Below are 19,311 nucleotides of genomic sequence, written 5' to 3'. Positions count from 1 at the left end.
TCACTGGTTGTTTCAAAAATATAAATAAAAATCTTATTTTATTTAAAAAAAGATTTTATTAACTTCTTTTCATCAATCTTTGCCGTTTTTAGGCACAATTTTTTCTCAATAGTCAGGAAAATCGAAATTTTCAAAAAACTCAGTAGACTTGTCCATGTTTGGATAAATAATAATTTATTTTGACACATCAATCAAAGTCCTGTGCTTTAAATGGTGTAAAGGTTTTCAAAACTTTTCTGATACCTATTTAAACATGTTGTTCCACAAATTCTGAAAAGGCTTACATGAATTTCATTTATGGTCTTGCATATGGGTTTGCAAAAGAAGCTAAGTGCCTTTACTTGGAAAGCTATCCAAATAGAATGGTTCCTGGTTATCAAGTATTCTCTAATATTTGGAATTTCTTAGACACTAGATCTTTTTTAATTAAAACAATTAACTATTAGAACAATACTTTATGCAGTAGTTCCTATTGAAATAGAAGAATATCCATTTCTATTTGTTTATTAGTACAGAGTATACACCCAAAATGACAAACATCATAAAATAAATATACATCACTGTTTAAAAATTAATGATGCCATCAAGAATTACATGGCTTGTCAATAAATCTATGTATCCGACTGGTATGGATACATCCCCAAATAAAATATCAATAAATATACATCTATATATAAATTAAATAACCACAAATAACAAACATGCAAATAGGAGAGAAGACAATCCCAGTCAGTCTGATAGGAATTCAGCAACTGTATAAATAGTTTTTTTTGCAATTATAGGTTTTAACTTTTCTTGCAAAAAGGCTGGAGCGGAGCCATGATTTCCAATGTCAATTTATTCTATAATTTGACTGCTCTATGGTTGGGGCCTAGCTGTGTCTTCTTTATCTGGTTGTATGGTCTCCGATATTGTTTTCTCCTCTGGTGTCGTAGTCGAGGTAGTCTGGTTAAATATTTGGCTGCATTTTGGTGAATGTTTTCGATGAAAACGAATATGAAGTACGACGGTATTGTTAATATTCCTTTCTTCTTGAATTGTTTTTGGGAATTTGTTTTATTGTTTAGGCCTAATTGAGTTCTCAGGAGTCTTTTATGTTTATAAAAACTCTTTGGGATTCAGTTGAGTGTTTCCAATTATAATTAGGTAGTTATGTCAATAAGGAAAATATATCTGAGAATATAAAAAAAACATGAAAAAAAAAAACAACAATCCATAAATTTCGTCAAATTCAGTGTAATAGTCCTAAAGAATAATTTAATCTTGAATAAATAACAGGTCACATAATTTCCATCGACCTGTGTGAAGAAAGTCCAAAGTTAATTAGTTTTCCACCTATTCATAATTCCAAGAACAAAATCTTAATGAAGAATTAAGTATCTGGTCACTAGCCTATTATAGTACCAATCACAATATCATGATTCACAATTTTCAGTAAAGGAAATATCTATTACCAAATGCATAAGAGAACAAGACCGTTACTATGTCATTAGGTGCTTTCCAGGTTTCCAGCTACCGTTCGGAGCTCCTCAGTACAGCTCTGAAGCGTACCAGTGCGCATTTGTACTGTTCCAGTCAGTGTTGCCAGGTGGCCAAAGCCATTTATCTGTATTTGATGTAGCGTTTTGATGTTTAATTTAACAATTTCTTCAAGAGCTAAGGAAATCTTTAGTTATATTTAAATTATCTTTCGTCATTTTTAACACTGGGATTGTCACTTTCAAAATTTGACAACAAAAGAACAAACTCATGTTTCTAAACGAATTTTTGTTTAGGTTAAATAATTTTTTTAACAGTAATTGGGATAAATATTTTCTCCAAATACTCAATTCAATGAGTGTTGGGTAGGTATTAGGTCATAAAACCTTTTTGAGATTTGCCAAATATATTTTTCAGTGATAATTAATTTTTTGCATCACTCTCGGTTTTTTAGACGCCATGTTATGCACTATATTCGACTAATCGACTTTTGAAATAGCGTGATGTCCGATATCTGATAACCTCGATCAACTAGTGAACTTCAACTTATGCGAAATATCTACCTAAACTAAAGATGTCTAAAATACTGGTGTGTTCACTGATTAGATTTTGTTTAAGATACTTTTGGCGACTCGGCTCGGCAATGGTAACTTTTCGTCCTTAAGAGGGCGCTATACAAATAATTGACCAACCAACGGCATCATTTTGAAATTTTCATTTGTTTGGTCAAAAGTTTATTGACTTTGATTTAACCTCGCGCGTGAGCGCCATAAGAAACGAAACGGAAATAAAATTAAAAGGGACTAATACCATTAAAATCCAAGAAGACTGGTCCCTTCAAAAGTCGCCACTTTAATCTTAAGGCTTTTCAGGAGTAAGTGACCACACCTGTGTTTTAGACATCTTAAAACTACCCTAGTTTCGATATTGCCATCCGGTTCTGAACCCTATGACGCCAAGAGATCGATTTTTTTAATTTTATTTATTATTTTTCAATGTACTCTCACCCTTAGAAAGCTCGGTACACATTTTTGACTTAACCTGTATAATTATATTTACAAGCAGTTATACGAATCACGGATATTTATAAATTTACTGAAATGTGCGACAGTGCGTAAAATGTTCTTAATCAATCGCGATTTAAGAGCATTAAGGGCAATACTAGCAATTCTTAAAAATGAGAATCTCTTCTTCTTCCTCAGCTTCCACTTGTCATAGGCCTTCCCAAATCCTTACAATGCTCTCTGTCTTGCGCTTTCCGCTACCAATTTACACCTGCTTTCTTCTTGATGTCGTTCATCCATCGCAGTAGAAGTCTACTCCTACTCCGTTTCGTCTCTTTCGGTCTGCACTGTACTATTTTTAGCGTCCCATCTCTAAGTCTCGCCACATGATCAGCCCACTGCCACTTCAACTCCGCGATCCTCTGCACCATGTCCTCAGCTTTTGTTTTTTGCGTATTTTCTCATTGCTTACCCTGTCCCCGAGTGTGATTCCAAGCATGGCTCTCTCCATTACACGTTTTATTACACGAAGTTTGTTACCCGTAGCATGAAGCTGTGTTGTGGCAATCGGTTCCATTCCTTATGTTGCAACACTAAGAACGCAGGAATTGAAAACCTGACGTGTTAGGTTTATGAGAATATAATCCTCAAGATAATAATTATAATAAATCTTTATTATACCCAACAGGAGGGGTTCCCAATTAGAAGGTACAAATGAATAAGCATTTCATAAACAAGAAAAAGACATCCTAGAAATCAAAAACTCAACATTTTCTACAACTATAAAAATTAACTACAATACTAAAATTGAAAAAACACATCGAAACTTGAGTGCTTATTAGCACCCTGACAAAACCGATACACAGGTGCCCGTCGAAGTATGTTTATCCGAGGAGTAAGTGACTTCTGGTCACCACTCTCGGCACCAGGAGAGTTGAAATTCCTATTTCCTCCATTATACCCGAAAGATCAGCACCACACTCAGGATACCTCCTCGTCCTCCTGAACATGACATACTTGAGAAATTTCCTCTGGATTAGCTCAACCCGAGTGAGATGAGTTGTATATATTGGAAACCATATCAAATCAGTATATTCCAACTTACTAACAACAATCGAGAAGTAAACGTTCCTGAGAGCAGACAAAAACCCCCTAAAGCTTCTGGAGAGGAATTCCAATGACCTACAAGAGGAAGCACATATATCTCTTCAAAATGTGGGACAAAACTCAAATCACTGTCAAATAGGACTCCAAGGTCACGAAAGCGGCTTCCACCAACAATCAGTTGGTCTCCAACTAAAAGTTAGCGGCTGCATTTTTCTCCTGTAGGTAACTTTAAAGCACTTTTTCAAACTCAAAATAATCCCATTCCGCAAGCACCATCCGTGGACAAACTCCAGACTCGATTGAAAAACGATGACGAAAAACATCACCAGTTCGACATATTCTCAAATAAAGCTTCAAATCATCCGCATTCGAGTTCCGCGGTGCGATAGGAACGAGGGAAGCACTGTTCCAAGTCTTATTTCAAAGATGTCAGGATATTAATTGTGGTGTGTTCACCTGCTTCGTGGACTATTGCAAGGCCTTTGATAGAGTACAACACCATAAGCTCATAAAGATATTGAAAGAGGTAGGAATCGACAGCCGAGAATTGAGAATAATAACCCATTTATATTGGATATGGCATACTTACAATCACTTACGTGCTCGCTTACCGAAATAGGGATAGTCTGATAAGAGAAAGGGATGTTCACCAACACTGTACAAGAATGTTAAACATCTGCCCAAACATCGTCTCACAAAATTCATGGCGATAAGTTGGAATCAGACTCAACAATAAGTTTTCTGCCTAGACCTGAGGTCTAGGGACAATGCCAGATTTAAAAGAGACGATCCTTGAAGCTAATCCATTTTATACTCTCATCGCTGGCTAACAACTTTTGAATTTTAATTGTATTAATGTGAAGATGTTTTTATATCTGTGAACATTATATTTTATGTGTATAATTAAAATTTTATGTTTATAGTATTTTATAATAAACTACTATGACTGTGATTATGATTAATATATAAACATTGATGAGGCAATAAAGATACTACGAGGTATAAGACGCGTCACCCCAATTCAATATCTATTCCCAATATATTTACATTCAAGAAATCCCTAGAAACCAGTATATCAAGAATTTTGGTCAATAGTAAACGCCTGAACAATTTGAGATTCGCCGACGACAACGTAATTATGGCAGAAAGTATGGAAGATCTGAAGAAACATGACAACGGTGATAGTCATGATAGATGTTAGTCAAGAGGGGTCGACATAAATATAAAGAAAACTAAATACCTGGTAATTAGTAAAAATAGAATCCCTGATGAAGATCTGATAGTTTCAACATTTAGAAATATAAGTCGAGTCAATAAATATACATACCTAGGATCTGTGTTGGATGATCAATGGGATCACTCGCAGGTGTGGAATAATAAAGGTGGGAGCAATGTTTTCCAGGATGGCATCTATATTTAAGAGTCGTTCCTTGACCATGACAACTAAAGTGCGTCTCCTGCGTTGTTATGTGTTTTCCGTATTATAACTTTGACGAGTTGTTCTCGAGCCAATTTACGAGGTGCGCCCTCTCCCAGGGGTTTGGTGTTTCGTGCCGAGATCGCTGGTGGACTCGTCGGTTAGGCAATCCAGCGATCTCTGCCTAAGAAACATTCAAATTCATGTCATTCAAATTAGTACGGTGTCGTTGAAGGAATTAGCTTATTTTCATAAATAAAAGTATTTGAAGAACGATTTCAGTATTAATTGATAGACAGAAGGAACGAGGATAATACCAGTAAGTTTGAATCCTGTATCATTCCCCAGATTTTCTAAAAAGCCGTGTTTATTAGTTGAACTTCAAGTTCGAACTTACTGGCATTAATCTCATTCTTTCTGTCTATCAATTAATAGTAAAATCGTTCCTTAAATAATCTTATTTATCAAAATAAGCCAATTTCTTCAATGATAATTTGTTCGTTTGGATTCCGAACACTGACAGGAGAACTAAAATGGCGGTGTGTGACGTCATCACTAATAGAGCGTATTGCGTTGCAACGACCCCTTTAAATCCGCCGGGGCCGATATAGTGTGGCGCGAACACCCATAGCGCCATCTGTGAGTAGACAGTCACTACAAGGATCAAAGAACGACTCCATCCGGAATAATGAACTTTCACTGAGGCCTCAATGAAGAAACTAACAGTATTCGAGATGTGGATTATATAACTAACGAGGAAGTTCTTCGTAGGATGAATAAATCCACGGAGATAGTAATGACGGCAAAGTCTCTCAAATTAGAGTTCCTTGGTCATATAATGCGAAACCAAAGGAGGTACGGACTACTACAGGAGATTCTGCAGGAAAAATTCCAGGTAAACGAGTCCCAGGCCGAAGGAGAATTTCATGACTGAAAAACTTAGTGATCTAGTTTTCTACCACGTCCACATCCTTTTTCAAATCGAAAGTCGAGAAGATCAAAATAGTGAGGATGATTGCCAACATCCGGACCGGATAGGCACTGGAATAAGAACCTGTTTTCCTGTTGATTTCTTGGATCTTATATGTTAGACATCTGAAGTGTTTTGCTCTAAGCTCTACCGATAATTTTTTTCTTCAGAGTTTTGCGTGGAGTTTCTGGCTTACTTTGAGGTTTATTTGAATTCAAAGAAAGATTTCAATTCCATTAAGATTCATTCGAATTCCAAGAGAGTGGATTTCACCGTTTTGTTGTTGATCAATATAGTTGAGGATACGTAATTAAAGTTGTGGTTGAATATTATTAGCTGCTATTTGTCTGGATTAGGCATCAATATTTTCTTAGCAAACCGTAATAAAGTGATGGTGTCTATATACCCCTTATGTTTACCAATACAGTTCATTAATAACTGGAATACGTAATAACACTAATTTAGATTACTGTCACAACTTCATTATATGGTTACCTTAAAGTGAACTAAGTATCGAGCTTTGCTACATTTTCAAACAGGATATATTACAATTTGCGCATGGTATTTAAATGGTGAGTTCCGTTTGTTTGTTGAGAAGGTTTAGGGTCTGGTTATTACTATGTTAATACGTTTCTATTGATTTCAATAAGTCTAATTTTCGGCCTTTTTGTGCCACATGCGTTTTTCGAGATTTTCCGGAAAAACGTGGTTCGTGTTAAAAAAATGTTCAGCGAAATTAGAATTCTCTTTATGATGTTTGAAGAAACCAACTGGTGTTCCTAGAGTATATGGGATCCGAATTCTTGACCAACTCAACCGAATGTTACGAAACAATAACAACGCGATCGAACCTAGAACGGTAGAACATGCAGATTTAGCGGTATAGGGAGACGTATGGGGAAAAAGTACTTGAGACTGAGTGACTGAGACTGGAGCTTACGGTACGATAGGGCGAGTTCGGAAATTCAGCGCTTTTGAATGCGCTGCAAGAGATGCGCTAGACAGCGCTGAACCAGCAAAATGCTGGAGAAAGAGCGCTGCATTCTATGCTGAATTATAGATTTACGTTGAGTTGGCGAACGCTTTTTCAACGAAATAATGGTTTCAATGTCTGTGAATTAATATAAGAAAACTAATTGTCTGCATGCCGTGATGTTATTTTCTTATGCTATTTCAACGACAGTTCAAGTGAATAATTAGGTTGATATTTTTTTTCTCACATAAAAATTTCTTTATTTATTGCATCAAAAAGCAAATACATAATTTTTTAAAAAATATATTTTTTTATCGTTTTATGAAAACAATTTCCTTGAACAATCTTTTCATTCAATAACATTTTCATACATTTTTTTTTGTTAAAGCAGGGGGAATCCATTTACAGACGAACCTTATCCAAAAGAACAAGTGTGAGGGTCCTGCCTCATCAAGAGCGAGAATACTGACTAAACCTAACCTGATGCTTCTTAGGTTTCGGGCATAAAGCCTATAAAATCTACTTGCACACTATTGTGCTGTGTTATTCGGGAGTCCTTTTTATTCGGATTGTTTCTTCAATTTGATGTATTTTTTTGAGTTTCCTATATATTTAGGTCATCGTTTCGCAATTGATCCCTGGGTCTTTTGCGGGATGTATTCATTCTTCTCGCATCTTCGGCAGGGTCGTAATCAATTAATCTTCTCAATTCTTCGTTGGGATGTTCTATCAATTTTTCGAATATTCTTTCGGCTTTTTTCTTCATGAAGTCAGTTATTCTGTCCCATTTCAGGTCTCTGTGAATTTGGATGTTTCTAACAAACCAAGGGGCATCTCTTGTCCATCTTAAATATTTATTTCCGTTGATTGAATTCTCTTGATGTGGTTTTTTGCCGCGTATCCCCAAGCCACTGAGCCGTACGTGAGTTGGGGTCTGGCAACGGCTTTAATTATCCTGAGTTTGGTGTTTATGTCCATTCGGCTTCTTCTTCCGATGATTGGATATAGACGGCTCATCGCTTTGTTGGTTTTATCCACCGCATACTTAACATGTTGTTTCCACGTTAGTCCCGCATCCATAATCACACCTTGGTATTTTGCTTCTTTTTGCCATTCAACTTCGTTGCCGTCAATTGATAATTTTTCCTTCATTTGTAATCTTCTCTTTTGTAGTAGGATAGCTTGGCTTTTCTGTCCATTTATTTCAATCTTCCATTTAATGCACCATTTGGTTATTTCATCTGCCGCTTCTTGTAATCTTTGGTGTATGATATTTGCTCTTCTGTGTTTGACTGCTATTCCTGTGTCATCCGCATAAAGGGCAAGCAAATTTCTCGGATTCCTTGGTATATCATGGATGTATATATTATACAGGAGAGGTCCTAATACTGAGCCTTGTGGGACTCCTGCTGCTAAGTGTCTTAGCGTTGATTTTTATCTTCTAATTTAACGTAGAAATTTCTATCCCTCAAGTAATTTCTGATGATTCGGCACATCTTGATTGAGTATCCTACTGTTCTCATCTTATAGGCTAGTCCTTCCTGCCATACTCTGACAAATGCTCTTGTTACAATTTTCATACAATAACTAATCCTATAAATGACTGCATAAACATTCTCTTTCTCTCTCATTCAGCAGAAACATCGGCCTTTCATATCGGTGCAATCGATGGAGAACGATCCAGCGCTGAATTCAAAAAATGTTTAAGAACCCGATGGATCCATTGTACGCTGAACCTTCGGAAATTTACGAATGCGATGTTGAAACAGAGCTTAATGCGCATTTGTCAGCGGTGACTTTCCGAACTCGCCCATACAGATTAACGAGGGTGGTATTATACGGAGATAGTTAAACAATTCGACGTTAGAGATTAGACGGATATAATACAAATAATCCCAAACAACTGTCTTCGTTATAATATACATATAACTTATAAATAAAAAAAATGAACTCCTTAGAGTCTAGGCTGCCAATCTAAGGAAAAACCCAATAACAATTCAAGTTATTAAAATGGTTTTTTTCTTCTGCATTGATACAGTTGGATATTTGATGTGAAAGGCTATTTTTACATTGTTCCTCCAAAGGAAGTAAGTTTGAGAAATACCAGTATGTTGGTATTATCTGTTTTTGGAATTGAGAAAATATCTTTAAAATCTTTTTTTCCTTTTTTTTTTGTATGAGGTCATTTATAATGTTAATATTGAAATGGTTGTTAGTAGCTATTTCTCTCTGGAATTGAAAACGTATATATCATTGATCACCGGTATGCGGCTAATTTATGGGAGTTGGGGTGGATGAAGAAGCAGGGTATTTTTGTGTCTGTAGCAGTAGGTGAAGACGGATAGAATTTCCTTTGAAATCTTTAAGATTCCTAGTGCCAAATTTTCTGAACTTAATATTAATGTATTAAGACCAGAAAATTTGTTCTATTCTGAGATTGTTTTTTTTATGTGAGTTTAAAGTTGAAGGAAAAGTCTATAAAAGACTTCTGTGTTTGGAACCTTGTATATTAAATCACGGGTTACATGTTTCGGCGTAGTCGCCATTATCAAATCAAATATTCTGAAAAAGTTTATACTCTCAAGTACTTAACAACTTAAGAGGGAACTTTCACTCAATTTTGGATATTCAAAATATTAAGATGAAGCTCGTTTTTGTCCGGTCCTCGTGACAACTATTTTCGCCGACTTTCTGGTCCTCGTCCACGTGATCCCACCGATCCATGGGCCTGTCCGTCGCCTCCTAGGTTTTTTCTCAAGGTCCTTGCTTGTTGCATTATATACCACACAAGGTCTCCTGAATCGGCTGAATCTGTGGTGCCAAATTGAAATAAAAGATTCTCTTTGAGAAATAAATAAGAAATTTCTGACATTTTTTCAAATATCGTTCGTTGCAGAGATACAGGGTGTTGAATACTGCGAAAGAAGAATAAGATGGTGGAGAGTGAACACGGATTTACGTTCCGACAAAGAAAAGAAACTAAAATTCGCAAATCTCCATTTATAGAGAAATAAGAACTATCAACAAATGAAGAAAAATTCGTGAAAAGAAACAACAACAACAAATGTTAAGTACCGCGGGATTCCATCTGATGTGCGGGAGTTCAGAAATTTACATTCCATTTCTTTTTGTTCCGCGTTAAAAGTTTGTTAACACCACACTGCTTGGGAAGCACAGGGGTCGCAACGTGAAGGGGCAAGAGCGGGTGGGCGCGGACTATCGTAGTAAAAATATAGAGAACGTATTAGGCCCTCAGCCCAGATTGAATGAATTTTCTCGAGTTCTACTAGTGCGTGTCAGAATATGCAGCCGCATTTTCGACATTTTGATGAAATGAAATGATTGTCAAATGGTCACCTATGATTATGGTTGTAAAGACGGTTTCTTTATAATAAAAACAGAGTTGAGAAACAAGAACTGTTTTTTAGGTTTTGAAAAAGACTCTACTTTCCATAAATACTTGATATCGAATTGAGAATTCAAATACGCTTTGATATATCAGGTGTGTGAATAAGTCTTTCCCGTTTTTTGTAAGAGATGGCGCCACCAATACTGTGCGAGTATTAAATGGTTACATATGTCATAATCAAAGCTTATTCATCTGTCAACAATTCCACACTAACACATTAGTTGAAATTTTTTCGCATCATAAATTTTTGAAATCGTGAAAATGTCGAAATTTGAGCCGAGTCGACGTCATTTGCGGGAAGTTTCACTTTATTGGTTCAATTTGAAGAAATCTGCTGCCGAGGCGCATCGGTTGCTTCAGGAAGCTTATGGAGAAGGTTGTGTCGATGATTCAAGTGTTCGCAGATGGTTTCGACGCTTCAAAAGTGGCGATTTCGACGTGGAAGACAAGGAGCGTTCCGGGCGGCCGCAAATCTTTGAAGATCAAGAATTGGCGACTTTGCTTGATGAAGATTCGTGTCAAACGCAAGAAGAACTTGCTGAAGCATTGGGAGTTGACCGAACAACCATTTCCAAGCGTTTGAAAGCCATGGGAATGATCCAAAAGCAAGGAAATTGGGTGCCGTACGAACTGAAGCTGAGAGACGTCGAACGGCGTTTTTTCACTTGCGAACAGCTGCTTCAGCGACATAAAAGAAAGGGTTTTCTGCATCGTATCGTGACTGGCGATGAAAAGTGGATCCGTTACGATAATCAGAAGCGAAGAAAATCATGGGGACTGCCCGGCCATGCATCATCATCGACGGCCAAGCCAAATATTCATGGCGCCAAGCTCATGCTCTGTATATGGTGGGACCAGCTAGGGTGTGGTTTACTATGAGCTTCTGAAACCGAATGAAAGGATCACAGGCGAGGTCTATCGACGACAATTGATGCGTTTGAGCCGCGCACTGCGAGAAAAACGGCCACAATACTCCGACAGGCACGACAAAGTTATTTTGCAACATGACAATGCTCGCCCACACGTTGCACAGCCGGTGAAAACATACTTAGAAACGCTCAAATGGGAAGTCCTACCCCACCCGCCGTATAGTCCAGACATTGCTCCGTCTGATTACCATCTCTTCAGATCGATGACGCATGGCCTGGCTGACCAGCACTTCCATTCCTACGAGGAAGCCAAAAAATGGGTGGATGACTGGATAGAGGCCAAACCGGTCGAATTTTTTCGCAACGGGATTCGTATGTTGCCAGAAAGATGGGGAAAAGTTGTAGCTAGCGATGGCCAATACTTTCAATAATTCATTTGTAACCATTTTTTCACAATAAAGGCTCAAAATTTGAAAAAAAATGGGAAAGACTTATTCACACACCTTATACCATTATCCTCATTTTTTGAATTGTTAAAAACCCGTATGAATTAAATGGAATGAATTTTGAAATATCTAATCCGAAATAAAAAAAATTCATTGACAATTTTGATGAACTCATTCCATAAATATCTACAGTTCTAAGGAATAGTACTTTGTTATAATTAAAAAAAATCAGCTTGGTTCATAATGATATATTTCTAATTGCCTTCTATTTTCTTCAATTTTTCTTATCCTGAAGATCTAGTTTGTATTGAGGATCCTTATTTTCAAGCCTCTATGTCTTAGGTCAATTATTACAGGTAAAACACAGTTCTAATGAAATTTTCCTTCGAAAAACTCTTCATCGATGTTGACTTCGATGAATAAAGTATCCTTCAAAGTTCACACGACAAAAGCATTTTTCTCTTTCAGCTATATTCAATTGTCCCTGAACTTGAAAATAATAATTCTGACTTTGTTTCAATCGATATTCCTGATTATAATTTTTCCAAATATGTGATTTGTTTCCTTTCAATAGCGTCCTTTATCATATTATTTCTTGCTGAAAAAGGGCATTTGATTTTAATTGAATGATTACTTTTCTCAAAAATGCCATCTGGAGAAGGACCTTGACCTTTTTTTATTAATAAAAAGGCCACTGTTTGTGATCTTCGAGCACAATTCATTCTCTTATATAGACGCTTCGCTCGATCTTCATTATTTTTCCCCAATCTATAGCTTTTGCAGAAAAATGTTTATATAAAATAACTTGACATAGGAGGCATTTCACATATTTTTCCAAATATTGAAGCCGTCAACAATTTCCTCCTCTGCTGATGCCAATCAGCGGAATCAGTTTGAAGCCGTGTTTTCAGCTCAATTTCTTTATGAGCTTCTTCTGTTTTGATTAAACCCCTCAAGAATTCAGCCCTATATAATTGGAATATTTCCTCATCCATGTCTGGGTTTTCACAATTTTCTCAATAATTATTATCTGGTCCTGCAGAGAACTGTAGCTTCCAGCCCCTTCTTCTTTTTCTTTTTGAAGACTCTACTTCGTTCCATTCTCGGTTCCATTCTCTTCACCGTTTGTCCTGGACTATGACCTATCATATCTTTGTGTATAGCGTATAGCGGTTTTTTTATTCTTTGCAACAACTACTGCCTAACAAGGACTTTGGTAGCATCTTCTCAAAGCGTAATTAATTACTCTTTGATCATAGCATTGAATTGTTCCACAATGTTCGTTGTTACATTTTCTATGAGACTTCTGGCATGTAGTGCTAAATATCTCACCGCCTGCATAATTTTCTCCTCTATATCGAACTGTCACAAATCTTGTCTTGTCTTGTCTTAATCAGCTACTTTTTTCTCACAAAAGTAGCCTAAAGTGGCACAATTCTTATGTTCACCAAATATATGACTGACGCTATCAATAATATCCATCTTCAAAAAATTGATTAAAAAAAAACGGAGTGATTAGAAAGTTCTTTCAGAGAATCTATGAATTGCAGAATATAAACAATTCGGAATTCATCCAAAGATATTTCCCAGCAAAAAAGGTTCGATTCAATACACATAAACAAAATTATAAGAAGCTGCACAGGCCAAATAGATATGAAAGCTTCTAGTAATAGCGCAACCCCAAATTGAAAATACCATTCTCGAAATTTCAGTTTGAAAATGCGTTATTTCAATGTCAGGTATAGTTAATATTCTTCATTTCTACATAAAATCATTGAGTAAGTAGAAATATACGTATCGGTACAAAAATAGACCATTTTAAATCTTTACTCCGAAATTGCCTTCTTTCAGGTACCTATGCAATGCTGAACCTACCTAGAAACTGTCAAATTGTCCAGCAATGAAATAATACGGTACACAAAAGAGTACCCAATAACCTTTATTTACAACTGATGTTTATCTGATGCGGCAATAAAATCGTGAAATAACTCAAATAAATTTACACGAAATCACTTCTTGTTAACTTCCAAAGTATTATCCTCAAGCACAATACCGAATCTAAGAGAGCTTCAGAACTGCCCAAATTTTGTATTATATGAAATATGATAAAAACAAGGTAATTTGCCAGCCATCATTACATCCGAATCGCTTTCCTTCATAATAACAGACATTTACTTTTTCCCAAACTTACGAAACATTCGGTCCGAAGTAATTAATTGACTATTCGATCCAATCCAAAACTTTCCATGAGGAATCCATTTTTTCATTCGAGAAAGTTACATGAAAATCGGTCGTATGGCTCTAAAGATAATCAATGCTGCAATAGGAACATGCAAGTATAAGCGACAAAATATTTTTTTTGTTTGTGACAAATAATTCAGGTTTTCAAGAATATATTTCCTAAAAGACGGTCCTGATAGCTACAAGCCACGCCCCTCAAGGAGGAGCAACGATTTTTAGTTCACAATTCTGGCACTTGAAACAGATTTACAATGTCACATAGAATTTTGCGTAACTATGATGTAATATATTTCTAATTGGTATCATTGGAAAGAAGAAGAAATAGGCTATGACCATGTTGTATTAGATTGTCGAACTTAGATCAACTGAAGCGACAATAAATTATACAAAATTGGTATTGAAAATCGTACATTCTACGTCAATAAAACAATTAATTTGCAACTTAAAGTGAAATTATTACCTAACGAACATACAAGGGATAAAGACCTTCCAATATTGTTTTGAATCATCTCGATAGCGTTTACCGTTCCTGAGAAAATCAAGACCGAATTAGTTAAGAAAACGCCTGAATTTGCGCCGCGTGAACGGACTCTTAATACAGGTCTATCATGCATCAAAGAAAAGGTCGAGTGACTTTGGAAAGACTATACCTTTCAGTGGTTAAGTAATATTAATTTTAATAATATATCAAATATGCTACATTATGTCAACCGACTAGAAAAAAAACATTTATCCAGCGTCAAATCACAAATATCGCGTAACAATTATCAAGTAGCAATAAATAGTCAAAATTAATAACAATAGAATTAAGGAGTACCTCATGTTTTCATGAAAAATTTTCATAGTCTTCAGTAAAAGGGAAGAGGTTGGGGACATTTTTGCCTCATTGTTACTTGTTCGTTGTAGTTGCATGATTGGACACTTTCAACTATCAGCGTCACACTGAGATCATTTTAAAGAAAATAATTTTTTTATAAACTCAATCAAAATGGTGATGGGAACAATAATTAAAACAAAAATAAACATATTAATACATGATATTTGACTTATGGGAGGAAGTCCTTGAACATGGGATAATAATTAATATAGCAATAACAAAATGTACCATGCACTGTTTGTTCAGCATTTAAAACCTGGGGTATAAATACAATGTGAGGCTGTTATGAGTTTATTTGCAAAAGAAATATCTAATTTTTTGAAGAGTATCATATGATGCTTAGTAGATAAACCAATAGAAACAGTAGCTATAGTTTATAGATTTGGCTATATTTCAGCATTGAAAAATTATATTATTTCAGAAATATGTTTCACTGCAAAATTTCTCCTTTTTTGTATCGACTTTTACATCATTAGAGTAGTGAATTAAATATCAGTTTCAGATTCATCATTGCAAATACAACCATGTATTTATGGGCAGCACGTTGTATCTATAATTGGATTCAAATGGGTCCATTGAATGTTGAGGAATGTCAAACTGTTTCTGAAGTATTGACAGATCTCATATGTTTTATATACTGGTAACTATTTATAATCATGATGTATTTATCATCAACCAATGTACGAATCTATTTCAAGGAATAGAAGTAATCCCGAAGGGTTCACATCAGATGAATCAGAATTGATAGAAATGTGCTCTGATGTTTTCATTGTGATACTGCAGCGTCATAATGTTAATAAACATAGGAATCTCATTATAAAAATATGTATAGACTTTCTCTATAAGTGTAGAAAAATATTAGAAGTTGAAAGTTCAAAAGACGAATTTAATGAGGTAAAATTGTAACAAAAATTATGGTGAACAGTAAAGTAATTGTTATTTTCCAGGATATGCTTCTTCATTTGTATAATGTTATAACAAATCTAGCTGATGGACATACAAAGATATTTCTTAACAATTTGTTATCTGAGGACAAAGACGAACAAAAACTGAGCTGTGATTTATTCAAATGCGTTTTAGATTGTGTTAATCTCCCAGGCGTGTACTCGGTACATGAAAATATAAGCAATTTGAGTTTTGGAACTTTATATACTATACAGGTAATTCAATTTGAAATATTTCTCACAATTGCATTGTATTTAAATATTTCAAAAACTTGCATAAATCTTAATATTTTGGCTTATTAGTATTATCAATAATCAGATGTTTGAAAGAGAAATTTAAGAAACTTCATCTTCTTACATGATATTCTCTCGATCGGGGCCACTGATGGAATCGTCAGTATGGCAACTTGGTGGTCCCTGCCATATGCACCTCTCTACTTTTTATGCAATACGCTTGGATAAGCGTATCGTGATGACTTTGCCGTAGAACGGTTGGGATTATGTCCCAAGCGGTGCCGTCCTTCCGCTTTATTAGTGTGACGTCACACACCGCCATTTTTGGTTCTCCTGTCAGTGTTCGGAATCCAAACAAATAAATTGTCATTCAAATTAGTACGGTGTCGTTGAAGGAATTGGCTTATTTTCATAAATAAGAGTATTTGAAGAACGATTTCAGTATTAATTGATAGACAGAAGGAACGAGGTTAATATCAGTAAATTCGAATCCTATATCATTCCCCAGATTTTGTAAAAAACCGTTTTAATTAGTTGAACTTCAAGTTCGAACTTACTGGCATTAATCTCGTTCCTTCTGTCTATCAATTAATAGTAAAATCGTTCTTTAAATAATCTTATTTATCAAAATAAGCCAATTTCTTCAACGACAACGTACTAATTTGAATGACAATTTGTTTGTTTGGATTCCGAACACTGACAGGAGAACTAAATTGGCGGTGTGGGACGTCATCACTAATAGAGCGTATTAGCCTTTGACGCCATCTCTCTGGTAGCTTGGAGCCACCAAATCCCTACTTCTCAAAAACATTGGAGTTCAGACATATAATGTTTTCAGTTTTTAAGTCTGTAATATAGATTTTTCATCAGTGAGGTGCGGTTGACTGGTTGTGGGTCCAGTCGGTATGTTGGTATGGGTACTCAGTTTTTTCCGATGAAGGGTGCTCGTTAAACATGCGTTGAATTTCAAACATTTCCATATCTCTTGCTCTACTTTTTCGATGACCCGGCCATACAGAAACGTGAAATAACCGAGATATCAATATTTCACATATTATGGGTATTCAGGCTGGGACCTCAAAGGTACCATAGAATTTCAGCTTTTTGGACTATATGGCTTTCGTTGCGTATTCGTAAATCGGATCTTTTCGGGAGATAGTAGTTTTACAAGATCCACATAACTTACTGAGAAGAACCGATTTTCTAAGAGCGAAAGACAAGAAAGCATAATTCTACACCCATTGGCACAGATTTTTTCGAAATCATATATCTGATATGATTAAAAGTTTTAGACATTTGCCATATTTCTCAGATTTTTTTTCTGCAATATCTGCCTATATGATTTGGGGCTACTATCGAAGTGAAATATTCTTCCTGCCTATTTATGGCATAACAATGTATTTGGATCAGTCAATTCAAGCCCCAAATATTTTATAAAATCAAGCAAAGTCGCGGTAGCCCTTCACTAAGTATTTTTATTATACAGACAATATCATTTGGATCATTGCACAGGTACGACTTCCAAAAAATTTTATTTTTGATATAATTTGTAGGAAAGTATGTAGCACTCTCCCAGGGTGTGAGGAACCCTTGGTATAGGATATCCAAAGTCACTTGGATGGAGAATATTTCAATTATACAAGGGTTATCCAAGTTTCCAGAAATTCATTTGGGTCCAGGGAATTTATTGCCTAAAAGTACTTTAAAATAAACCCCACTTTTTAGCGGGTCGTCTCTGGAACCAGAATGAGTCGATTTGGTTATTTCTATTGACTAAAATAGTCCACGTTCCCTCCGAGTGCCGATATGGTTACTTACTTTCATTGGCTTCAGCTACGCACATTCATCACTTCTTAATTACCTTTCTTATGATTCCCATAGACTAGTGTGGTCCGTAGGGGGATTGATGAAATGAGCATTTATACTCGGTTTTAGTTAGTTGTGCGACTGATTTTTTATTTTTATTTGGATGAAGTATATATTCAAAGTCACTTGACGTATGCCAGAATATTTCTAAGATACAAGGGTTCTCCATTTTCCCAAAATGTATTAGGGAGCAGGGAATTTATTGTGTTACCAGTTCTTTTGAATAAATTCCAGTATGCTAGTTGATTCTCTATCGATTTGGCCACTTTCATTGCTCGAAATAGTACTCGTGCTGCCGAGTAGCAATATAGTCGCTCTTATTGGTTGGAGTTGTGCTCATCAATAGAACGGGTTGGGGGAGTTATTAAGGGCTGTTTATTTATTGTTATTATTATTGAATCGGGGTCGTTACGGCTGTAAGCTTCCGGCTGTTTAAGAAAATTTAATCAAACACCGACGAAGGATTCTACAGTCATCGAGAAAATGAGAAAGGCTTTTAATGATTTCGACTGTGACGTTTGGAAAAATTCTGTGGCACTTCATTCCTCCAGTTACAAGTCGGTAATGATTCGTCGAATTCTGAAGAAAATGATTTCGCATCCTAATATAAGGACCGTCATATTACTGAAGAAAAGATTTTTGTTGAGATACGAAAAGGACTTGGTGAAATTAACCAATATAATTTCCACTACATTTTCTGATCAATGTTATCACTAGTTTGATGTATGTTCAGACTGAACATATCCAAGTTCATCACTTTGGTGTGCTTATAATTTTATGCAACGATCATGTCATCATAGTTGACAATGTTGCTAGTATATTACAAGTCGAGAATATAGAATAATCAAATTATAACACAGTATCATTATACTGTTATTATGTCATTACATAATAACATTAATGATGTGACAACAAAAGCTAATCACCTCGCGAATTTATTATCTGAAAGAATCTGAAGAGTTCGATACAATCGCGTAAATATTATTTTCAACTCTAGGATTTTACAAGAGTGCGCTGATGATTGGGGCATTACATCAAACGAACATATGGACAAGCGTTTCATGGAGTAGTTCACGTAATACTGGAAGCATTATACAAGAAGAATCGAAATGATTTGTACGTGTACGCAAGTGTATGTGTGTGTTAAATTCATACACAATTCGAGATACAGTTTTGATTTTTATCAAAGAAAAATCATGGCATAGCATACTTACTTCAAATATATACAATTTTTCTGTTACCAAAAAACCAAGTTGAAGAAATTCTTAAGGATGTCAAACTTTTATTGTTAATGACAATAACTCAATAAGTATCTCTGTTTTTAGATTTTTTACATGAGTTGGGTATTCTACTAAATAAAGTAAATAGAAATTTTATTCATATACATATATGTTGCAAAAAAAACATTTTCACTGCACATTGTTTGTTTCTTTGTTAAAACCAGACAATTTGTGAAATCCACATCACAATCAATA

General features: G+C 35.5%; 1 protein-coding gene across 2 annotated transcripts in view; it reads left to right on the top strand.

Moving 5' to 3' along the window:
• LOC123679963 (importin-13) overlaps window positions 1–19,311 on the top strand; it is a 31,069-nt gene that overhangs the window by 1,922 nt on the left and 9,836 nt on the right. The window contains exons 5-7 of one of the 2 annotated variants that reach the window (XM_045617565.1): window positions 15,295–15,432; window positions 15,491–15,686; window positions 15,740–15,952. In XM_045617565.1, coding sequence (XP_045473521.1) covers window positions 15,295–15,432; window positions 15,491–15,686; window positions 15,740–15,952 — 547 coding nt within the window. Of the gene's footprint in view, window positions 1–15,288; window positions 15,433–15,490; window positions 15,687–15,739; window positions 15,953–19,311 lie in introns of both variants that reach the window. The other variant, XM_045617564.1, reaches the window with a different exon arrangement.

Source organism: Harmonia axyridis, chromosome 5 (genome assembly GCF_914767665.1).
Source record: "Harmonia axyridis chromosome 5, icHarAxyr1.1, whole genome shotgun sequence".
Taxonomy (NCBI): Eukaryota; Metazoa; Arthropoda; class Insecta; order Coleoptera; family Coccinellidae; genus Harmonia; species Harmonia axyridis.
Note: the sequence above shows the minus strand (reverse complement) of the source record. Positions and strands in the feature narration are given on the sequence as shown.